General features: G+C 40.4%; 1 protein-coding gene across 1 annotated transcript in view; it reads right to left on the bottom strand.

Moving 5' to 3' along the window:
- CUNH8orf34 (chromosome unknown C8orf34 homolog) overlaps nt 1-4,887 on the bottom strand; it is a 377,054-nt gene extending 372,167 nt beyond the window's left edge. Inside the window, 2 exon segments of the mRNA XM_025871441.2 lie at nt 4,334-4,545; nt 4,548-4,887. Of these exon segments, the coding sequence (XP_025727226.1) occupies nt 4,334-4,545; nt 4,548-4,659 (324 nt within the window). The 5' untranslated portion in view covers nt 4,660-4,887.
- Between the last annotated feature and the right edge of the window lie 6,023 nt (nt 4,888-10,910).

Below are 10,910 nucleotides of genomic sequence, written 5' to 3'. Positions count from 1 at the left end.
TTTTGACATGTTCCTATAATTCTTTGACCACTTCCTCATTTCCTGGTATAAGATGGTCTAGGTCTTATACTTTCCCAGACCCAAGTCTAGAATCAACCATTTCTCCGAGGATACCTGGCTCTACTTGATGAAGAATGGTATTTAGAATTCAAAATCTGGTCACTAGGTGTGCTCATTGCTACTGAGGTGTTGCTTTTCCCAGGCCATCACAGTAGACAGAGTAAGGAAATAAATGCAGGCATATATACTTATGTATATGTTAATACATACAAATCTATGCTTACTTCTATTACATTGATATCTATTTCTATTCTTGAAGTCATGAGATACACCAATACTTCCAATTTCAATCCAACACCACAGGGTTCGTTCTACATTTTTTCCTTTTTGTATTTGTGACTCCCATCTCTAATAGCAAGGGAGCTGGCTTGCATTATTTTCAATATGTTTACTTATTCTCTCCACAGCCCCCTACCTCATACATAACAAATCTCCTGATCCTGCCAGGCAACTGCCTGATAATCTCCAGGCCAACTGGAGTTCAAGGTTGCAGACATGGCTGGAAAGTGTGGGCTAGGGTACCAGAGAAAAACAAGTTGTGCAGTAATAGGTGTGTGAATGATGCAAGCTGATGGTTGACCACTTGTTTGGTATGAGTCCACCTCATAACATATATGTCAAATTGGTTAGCACGAATTTAGCCCATGTAAGTGAGGTACTTTGAAATATACAGAGGTGATAAAGTGGTTCCATTCTACTTGGAGTGGTTCAGACCACATTTGGAGAAATATAGTGAATTGGGTTTGCCACATCTTCAATACACAGAGATTTAAATATTCTATGGAGAGTTAATGGGGGCTCCATTATCCTGCTTTTAATAGTTTAGGATTTCACTCTCTTATAAATGTAATCATTCCTAAACCAAGATATACGACTGCCCTAAGCACCCTTCCAACCAATAATATTCAAATAATTATTCTGTTTATTTCATGGGAAATGGGAGAAGCTGATAAGTATATACTTCTCTATGTTGAAAATAAGGAATTTATTGTGATGTTCCACATCATATAATTTATTGGGAATGAAGTTTAACTGCTTACAATATAGACGAAATAGATCACTTGATCCCAATAAGCAGATATATGCCAGTAAATTATTCAGTTTTAGAATTTTTGACTGTCAGGTTCCTCAACTATTAAGTGGTTGGTTGAGATAAGTCTTGTGTTTGCACCATGAATCTTGCCTATATATGCTGCAAAAAAATGTACTTTGGTGGAAGCCAAACCACTTCACATCTTGCTAATTAAGTAAGTTATTACATGTGGAAATCTATATTAAATAGGACTACAGTTCTAATTTATTGAAGCGATGTCCAGCATTCCTTAAAGATTGATGCCTAGGCTGTTCACTACTAACCTGTCCTGAATAAGCCAATGAGAATACTAATAGTGTTCCATCTCACAAAAATTTCAAAGAGATTGTAGAATATAAGTCATTATTACTTATCCACCTTACAACTTTCTTTATATTATTTAATTAAAATATCATTACCCAAGACTCTAATGCAATGATTTCTAAGCAGGTTTTGTAATGCCTCAAAGCATGTTAAATCATTTAAAGGCAATATAAATTTATACTCTTAAATCACCTGGAAACAAGATAAATTTTCATCTAGTTTTTGAAATACAATACTGTGTACAGTTTTATAAGCTTCTCACATGATAAAATGTTAGAAATAAGCAAATAAGCTAAGAAATAAACTAAGTAAATTAAGTAATTAAGCTGTATAGGTAAAAACAGCAGGATACAAGTATTCTCAACCAGTATATGTTAATTTGCTTTTTGTTTTAAACAATATTCATGTGCTCTCTTTAAAGCGCCTTACTCCAGTAAGTCTGTCAAAATATTCCTACCTTACAAAATCTGTAAAGGGAACATATTGTTGGGTTTTGTATATTTTCAAAACTAAGGTAAGCCTGTGTCACCAACTCCAGTGCCTCAGCACAAAAAAAAAAAATCACAACATAGAACAGATAAAACTTGGGAGTCACCTATTTCAATCTGTGATAGGTAAGAGATTTTAACTTATGTACTGTTTCTTACAATGTGGTCCAGGAATTAAATATGTAACAATCATTTGTGCCACTTCTTACTAAGTTCAGGTTTCTGGGATCCTCCTTGATTGATCTCCTGAAGCAGTTCTTATGAGAACCATTGACCAAAGTCCTGGGAGCTTTGAGGAGAATGCAAGATCAACAATATCCATTTTACACTAGTTTCACTGGTTTTCTAGCATGAGGAGAGAGAGGCTACAAGCTAGTGAGATTTTCTAATTTTGTGAAGTATGTAGAATTCTACTCAAAACCAAGCTCTGTTATGATCAAAATTTTTGCATATGAACCTGCTTTTAGAAGTTAGCTATTTTCTCCCTTCAATTATTTAAAGTGCATATCAATCCTCAGAAATTACCTACTCATCACTGCAATCCAAGCTAATGGGGATGTAGGTAATGTGTAACCCCCCCAAAAAATCAATAAAATACACACCATATAATTTTGTCATTGTTTGGTTTTCGGTGAGCAGGTCTTATGATTTTATGAAAACAATTCTGCCATCACTTAAAATTCATCAATGCAGAACTATCTGGTGAGCTAGTTTTTTTTTTTAATGAGCACTTGATAAAAATCAAGTTGGATTTATTTCCTAATTATGTAGAAAGTTTACATATATCCCAAACTCTATTATTATCACTTGGAGAGAGTCTCAGGAATTTTAAAATAAGTTAATAAATCTATTAAAACAATTCACTTGTTCTCCCTGGTAAATGGTACTTTATATTTTAGGGGAGTAAATACACTCTGAAAATATTTATTTTAATATTTCTTTTGACACAATCAACACACTGTGTCACAAAGGCTTGTTACGCTTTAGCTTTTGATTGATAGAATTATTTATAGTCTCTAACCGTTAGACTAAAGAAGAACAATCTAGTCGCTCCAGCAATTCTACATTGCTTTTACATATGGACTTTCTTTGCTAACACTTTTGGCAGAAACAAGAATCAAGACGTGCATTATAGGATTTTATGACTCTACAAAAAAATAAGTTTCAGCTGAAACAATGGCCATATCTCTCTCTAGACAGTACAACGTTAACTTAAAGTTGGGCAGAAAAACTTGAGATCTAGTTATCTGAAACCCATCCTTCCCATATCTGATCACATTCCTGTCTGCCCCTCTCTCTCCCTTTTTCTGCTAGGGCATTATTTCGCATTATTTTTTTTCTCTGCAGTTATTCTCTTCTCTTCAGTACTAGGAAACCAGCTCGGTTCTCTCTCCCCCCAGCGCGTTCCAGCCTTATTCCGACGCCGCGGACACGTAAACCCCGAATAATGACCACAACTGCCTTTTTGCGGGGGTGGGGGTATCTTGACCCTTCCACGTCCGGTCGTCTCCTATCAGTGCCCAGCTGACGGCTGAGCCGAGATGGGAACGGACCGTGGGCGTCCCTCCCCGCCGGCACCGGCGTCTGCCCAGCGCCTTGGCTACCCGCGGGACGCTTTGCCAGCGCCGGGTTCAGTCTCCCGTTCTTTTTCTCATGTCCTCCCGCTCTTCCTTTCTCCTACTGTATTTCTGTTACAGTTCTTTGATGGCGAGAGAAAACAGCTCAGAGCTACACGTCTCTTCTCATAAATACGTGTATGCTTTTCCTGAATCTTCCTCCGCCCCTTTCTCCCCCTAACACATGTAGGGTCTGCAATGCAAAGGACTCTCCGTCCATCCAGACATCAATGTCAGGGTCTCAGTTTGACAATTTCATTCAACGCTCCAGCACCTACCGAAGCCTACTCCTTACCACTTCAGTTTTCTCCCAGTTAACCATATTCCTCTCCATTGCTAAGCACCTCTTCCCCCTTTCTGGGTTCTACTATTGCCCACATTAAAAAAAAAAAAAAATCCAACACGCAATATAGGGTAAATTCCAGGAAGAAAGTGTGCATGTGTAAGACAGTCTAAGTGTGTGCATCTATCCGTCTCAGCCTGTCCGGGTCCTGTGCATGAGGCTGCGAGATGCAGGACGGTCAGACCGCTCAAACTTCCCTGCCAAACAGGCTGGGCCCTCTCCAGCTCACCTGTCCGCTCCCAGGTAACCAGCGAGGAGCCTGCCCGGCCGCGTTCCAGGACACCTGGCCCGGCCAGAGCTAATGCCAATGAACTGGGGCCGCACGGCCGCCTCCTCCCGCGCATTTTTTCACTATCCCTCCTTCCTCCGGGTGTTCTGAACCCCTTCCCCCCAAACACAAACGGGACCGCCCTCACCCACGGCGCCTTACCTCAAACAGGGGACCGATCTTGTTCTTCTCCAGGTAAGCCTGGATCCGGGATTGCTGATGAGACGCCATGGAGAGACAGATCGGGCCGCGGAGAGTGCGGGAAAAGCGCGCGGCCGTGCGCCTCGGCCAGGGAACAGCCCTCCTTTTTCCCGGACTGGAGCCGGGACAGGAGCTCCGGAGCCTCGGCTCCCCCGGCGCGGCGCAGAGTCCGGGCCACGGGCGTGGGCTGCAGCCCCGCGAGCCGCGAGCGCGTGGGGCGCCGAAAGCCGGAAGCCCGGGCGCGGCGCCGCCAACTCAGTCAACTCCGAGACGAGGGGAGAACTCATTCACCGCGTTCTCCTCCTCGCGCCCACCTCCGCCGCTCTCCGCAGCGCGCGGCGCCGGGGGAAATTCTAGGCAGAGGTTCCAGGTTCCTCTCTCCTCTGGGCGGCAGCAGCAGGAGCCAGAGGGCGGATGCTGCTCCGCTTGTCGCGACGCGGGGGGCGCCCTCGGGCAGTCGGGGGCTGCGGGGCTCGAACTCGCCGCGAGCGTGCGTGAGCGTGCGTGTGTGTCCGCGCGCCCGACTGTGTGCGTCCCCTCTCCCGGGTTACAGGAACAAACAGCGTGGGCTTCTCCTGGGGCTGTGCTCGCCCTGCTCGCCGCTCCCTAGCGACAGCGCCGCTCAAAAAGCCAATGGTGAAGGTGCTTCTTTCAAAGTGCTCATAAATCTGGTGCTTGTTGGCTACTCTTGGCAGCTACAAATGCTGTTCGAAAGTGTCGTCCCCAAACGCCCCTTGTGAACCAGTCCTCGGTACCTCGTGCTCTGCCCACTCTAGCTCGGAATCCGAGAAAGGCAGAGTTGTGAGAAGGTGCGTGGGTCTGAGGGTTTGCCGCTAAAATGAATGTCTGGCTTGGCCTGGAGCAAGTCAACGCTCAACTAGAGGCTGAGAACTCAGCTGAAGACTCCCGAAGTGTAGACAGCCAAAGGTTGGGAGCCACCCTTCAGCTTTTGACAGGAAGAAGGAATAAATTGAGCCGGCCCTCCCTTCCAAATTTGAATTCCTGATTCACATATAACTATGTGGGTTATAATCCACATGTAATTGTGCTTATATGTCTTTAGCTATACGTGAGATGCTACTACTCTATCCCACTTAAAAATGTTTCCTCTAGACACTTCAGGAAATCCTCAAGTTTAGCCAATACCTTTCTTCCTATGCAGGGATTTCCCGAGTTGAAGATGACAGACATCAGAGGTTTCTTCACAGAGCTTTCTTGAAAAACCCACTGAGGTCTCCAAAGACGATTTTCGTGGCTTCTAACCATGCTGTGCTACCAAAATTAAGATTTGTGTTGGTAAATATGAAGGTTTGGAATGAAGGGAATAGTTGTACCTAAAGCAGACTGCAAGAGTGTAGATTTATTTTTCTTTCTCATCTGCAGTTCTTTTGGCAATTCATAATTTCTTTATTGGTATTGATGTTTTATTTTTCCTTCTGTAGAACTAAACAGATCTTCTTATGTGGAAACAGTCAATAATTAAGAATGGAATATTTCGGAAAGTTCTGTTAATTTCATTTAATAATTCATATAAGAAATCTGCCAGAGAGTGAAACAAAAGCAAAAATGAACTTTTGGGACTTCAACAAGATAAAAAGCTTCTGCACAGCACAGGAAACTGTCAACAAAACTGGCAGCCCACAGAATGGGAGAAGATATTTGCAAATGACATTACAGATAAAGGGGCTGATATCCAAGATCTATAAAGAATTTCTCAAACTCAACACTCAAAAAACTAATAACCCGGTCAAAAAATGGGCAGAAGACATGAACAGCCACTTCTCCAGAGAAGACATACAAATGGCTAACAGACACATGAAAAAATGCTCAACATCACTAGCCATCAGGGAAATACAAATCTAAACCACAATGAGATACCACCTTACCCCAGTTAGAATGGCAGAAATTAACAAAACAGGAAACAACAAATGTTGGTGAGGATGTGGAGAAAGGGGAACCCTCTTACACTGCTGCTGGGAATGCAAGTTGGTACAGCCACTTTGGAAAACAGTATGGAGGTTCCTCAAGATGTTAAGAATAGAGCTACCCTACGACCCAGCAACTGCGCTACTGGGTATTTACCCCAAAGATACAGAGGTAGTGAAAAGAAGGGGCATGTGCACCCCAATGTTCATAGTAGCAATGTCCACAATAGCCAAACTGTGGAAGGAGCCGAGATGCCCTTCAACAGATGAATGGATAAAGATGTGGTACATATACACAATAGAATATTATTCAGCCATCAGAAATGATGAATACCCACATTTGCATTGACATGGATGCAACTGGAGGGGATTATGTTAAGTGAAGTAAGTCAAACAGACAAAGACAATTATCATATGGTTTCACTTATATATGGAACATAAGTAATAGCACGGATAACCATAGGATAAGGGAGGGAAATCCAAAGGGGGAGAAATCAGAGAGGGAGATGAACCATGAGAGACTATGGACCCTGAGAAACAATCTGGGGTTTCAGAGGGGAGGTGGGTGGGGGCAGGGGATAACAGGGTGATGGGTATTGAGGAGGGCACGTGCTGGGATGAGCACTGGGTGTTATACTTAACTAACGAGTCACTGAACACTGCATCAAGGACTAATTATGTGCTATACAGTGGCTAACTGAACATAAAAACAGAGAGTAATCTGCCGGAATACCTAAGAGTTTAACCATCACTGATAACTTGAATTACACATGATTTGGAATGAAATGATGCCCCAGTTGTTACTTTTACAATCAAACTTAGGTGATCTGCCCAGAGGGAATTAATTGAATAGCAGTAAGGTGCATAGGGCTTTCATGTATTTTCCATTATGGATCAAAGGTATACTTACTTATATATTTTAAATATGTTCAGGAGAAATTAAATGTACATAGTGAATATCAACATTTTTATTCGCTAGTAGGTATGGTGTATCTATGACCCAGCTAAAAAGTCAAGTACTTTTGATACCACGTTGTGCTGGAGAATCAGAATGATATCTTCTTCCAAAAGACATGAGGAAGATTCTTCTTTAAATCAGATAATTAACATACATAGTCTTCATCGCACTCAAAGCAACTGCACCTTGGGCCTTGAATAGAAAAAACAAAGCCTTACCGGCAAAACACTTATGTATTAAAGGGAGAATCATGAAGATGTATACATCATGTGTGTTAAAACACTGAACATCCCAAAGTTACATTTTTAAAATTAAGAAACTATTTCAGAAGTTTCTCAAGGCCAACCTCATATACCACCTCCTCCACAAAGCATTTCTTGGTTCTTTCCACTGATCCCCAAATATGACTTCACTATTACAATAAATATTTATTGCACAGCCTCTCCATGGTAGACGTTACGTTAGGGCTGAGGATTCAAAGGTTAAAAGCCTTGTCTTTGCTCTCAGGTGTTCAGTCTTGTTGAGGCAATTGGCATATACACAAATATGACATTTGAATGCATTGTGCTAATGTAGGTATATAAAACATGTTGTGCACATACTGATGATGGAAAAATTACCTGTACCAAGATTCTCAAGGAATTCTCCTCAAAGGAGATGGTGTTTGAGCAAAGTCTTAAAGGAAGACTAAAATTTTTAAGTTTTCCAGATGGGATTGTTGGAGTGTGGGTGGGGGCAATGTTTCAGGCTTTGGTGTTAAAAAGTAGTGTATGCAAAGGCACAGAGCACAAAACAGGCTGGTGGTCAGAGAAACGTAAGGTCTATATGGAGGAAGATTGGCATGTGGGGTTAAAAATGGAAGCAGAGTTCAGCTCATTAAAAGTCTTAAATGCCTTATTAAGACGTGTAGACTTGCATCTTCTAGACAATGAGAAGTAACTAAAGAATTTTGAGCAGAGGAGCATTGTAGTGAGGTAAAAGTCTTAGAAATATTGCTCTGGTTACAACATGCATGATAGATTGAAAAAGAATGATATGGAGATAGAAAGCAAATTTGGTTTACAGAATCCATAAGCAATCAGGAGAGCCAACCTTAGGATTAGGGATGTGGGGATGGAGACGATGGAGTGTATCCAAGAAATACTTAAAGACTAATTTGTTGAACTATACATAGGATGAGGTTGGAAGAGACAATCAAAGATGATCTTCTGATTTCTGCAACGAAACTAAGAGATTATAAATTACTTGCCCCAGTCACCCAATGAATAGTTGATAGGGTTTTGATTCAGGTTTTTCTAACTCCAAAGCTGACACTTTTCCACATTCCACACATTTCCATTCTCTGCCCTGTATCCTGAAAAGTGGTCAAGAATTTAGTTTGCAGATATCAGTGTCCCTTAGTTGAGAAGAGCACCTAGTAGCTACTCAATCAATAGCAGCTGAATGAGTGAGTTAAATTTTAGTAGATCTATTCAATCCAGCTATATTCTTTCAGGCTAAACTTTGCCTCAAACACATGTCATTTATGTTCTGTTTTGTTCCATTTAATTGCATGCATATCCTGGCCCCTCTTTTGAGTTGCAAGCCCTCTAAATCATTAACTGTATCTTAATAATTATGTTATGCTTTATAGCATGTAACATAGTATTTTTTTCATGCAGTAGTTTCTTCATAAATACATCTTTAATTATTGTCCTGTTGCTATACATTTAAAGAATCTATTTCATTTAGTCCCTTTAAGATTAGCTGAAAAGCATCCATTGTCTTGGATTGAATTTAACAACTTTCTTCTGTACACATAATATGGTGCTTTTATGATCATTTTCCTCTTTTTTTTGTTGGCTTGAGTATAGCACGAAAAGACCATTTTCGGTGAGATTGTTTTGACCTCATTGTGTTATAGGAGTGCCTGTCAGCATAATTTACAAACATACAGAATCCAGTTTATAGAATGTACTAAAACTCTTGTCTAACCCTGTTTGTAAGATACCTTGTACAGCTCCTTAAACAAATGATTTTTGATGAGACAAGAAGAACAATGGCGAAATTCACCTGTTGACCTAATTAGGAAGTATTAGCAATGTAATTCCATGAAATTAATTAAATATTAAAATCAAAGAGCAGAGAAATTTATACAGGTTGCATATGTGCCCCTTTCCTGTATCTCTTCCACTTTTCCACTTTATAACAAACAGGGACAAATATCTTCACAGAGAATTCAATGAACCATCCGGGATTTTTATTTTTGAGCTATTAGTTGGGAAGATTGTATCCGAGACTGAAATAAAGGAGATTCTGGAAGAGATGAAGAAGAAAAATGGGGACATGGAATTGTCCTGAGTGACGGACTTCCCAAATGTATTTAGATTTCCAAGTCTGAATTGTCAAAAATAAATGATAATTATGGTTTAAACCATATTGAACTATTACATAGTGGGATACTCTATATGCGGAAACTTTCAATATATATGTTTCAGGAAACAATTCAGAAGATGCATGGGTACATTTTGATGCTAATGCAAGAATATTATCATTATGTATATTATAGTATACTTTGTTATAAAAATACTAATTTCAACAAAGTGTTGGTTTTGTGATTAGCATGAGGCTTCATATCTGTGTATGTGTGAAGGGTCATGTAACTGTCCCTTGACTTTATCTATTCAGTAGCTCCTCAAGAAAATTTAGGACGTGTTTTCTTTTTCACTTGGCTAGTAGTTCAAATTCAGCTGAAAGGGAGGGACATATTCCAGAGCCTATCAAGCATGATCATTGAGAACACTGACCTTGGAGTTCTAATATGGGATAGAATCTAGGCTTTGCCACTTACTGGCCATGTAATCTTCACAAGCTTCTTAACCTTTCCATCCTCAGTATCCTCATTTGTAAACTGGAGATAAATAGTACTTAGTTCATCAGTTTATCCTGAAGATTACATGAGATAATGCAGGATGTACTCAGCACAAATCCAGGCACAGAGTAAAGATTCAATAAAGGGTAGTGCTAATATTATTATTGTCATCATATCATCATCATTATCTCCATCATCATTGTCAATTCCCTGAGATTTAGACTTGCAAAATTCACATCAACTGTATTGAACCAATTATCTGAAGATGTCCCAGGTAGAAAGAATATCTTGCTAATCAAAGCAGTGAGACAGGGTATTATAGTCCCCTTAATTAAAAGAAGGTATTCTAGAGGCAAAAAGAGAGCTGTAAGATAAGTATAGATTATAATATAAAACGATCTACTCAATTGTATGACTCTACATAAAGAAATTAAAATAAAGGAAGAAAGTTTTATACCCAAAGCCTGGAAAATGGGAGGCAAGAGGAATTGTGGGTGATTATTCAGGCCTTTCTACCAAGACAAAAAGCTATAACACCCAGCACATATGAGTAATCTGGCCATTAAGGGGCTGACGGTGGTCACAAAGAGTTTTCTTCGTTGCTGCCTGAAATACCTCTCACAACTAATGCAAATGATAAGCACATATATAGCATCTACTGGGCCAGGTACTGTTTCAAGCACTTTATCCACTGCCCTGACTCATTTAATTCTCAAAACAATGTCATAAAGTAGGTACTACTATTACTCCCATTTTTTTCGGGTGAGGTGACTGAGGCACACAGAGGGTAAGAAACTTGTACAA

This window comes from Callorhinus ursinus, unplaced genomic scaffold (genome assembly GCF_003265705.2).
Source record: "Callorhinus ursinus isolate GAN/ISIS: 27379988/994484 unplaced genomic scaffold, GSC_fseal_2.0 scaffold5, whole genome shotgun sequence".
NCBI classification, from domain to species: Eukaryota; Metazoa; Chordata; class Mammalia; order Carnivora; family Otariidae; genus Callorhinus; species Callorhinus ursinus.
Note: the sequence above shows the minus strand (reverse complement) of the source record. Positions and strands in the feature narration are given on the sequence as shown.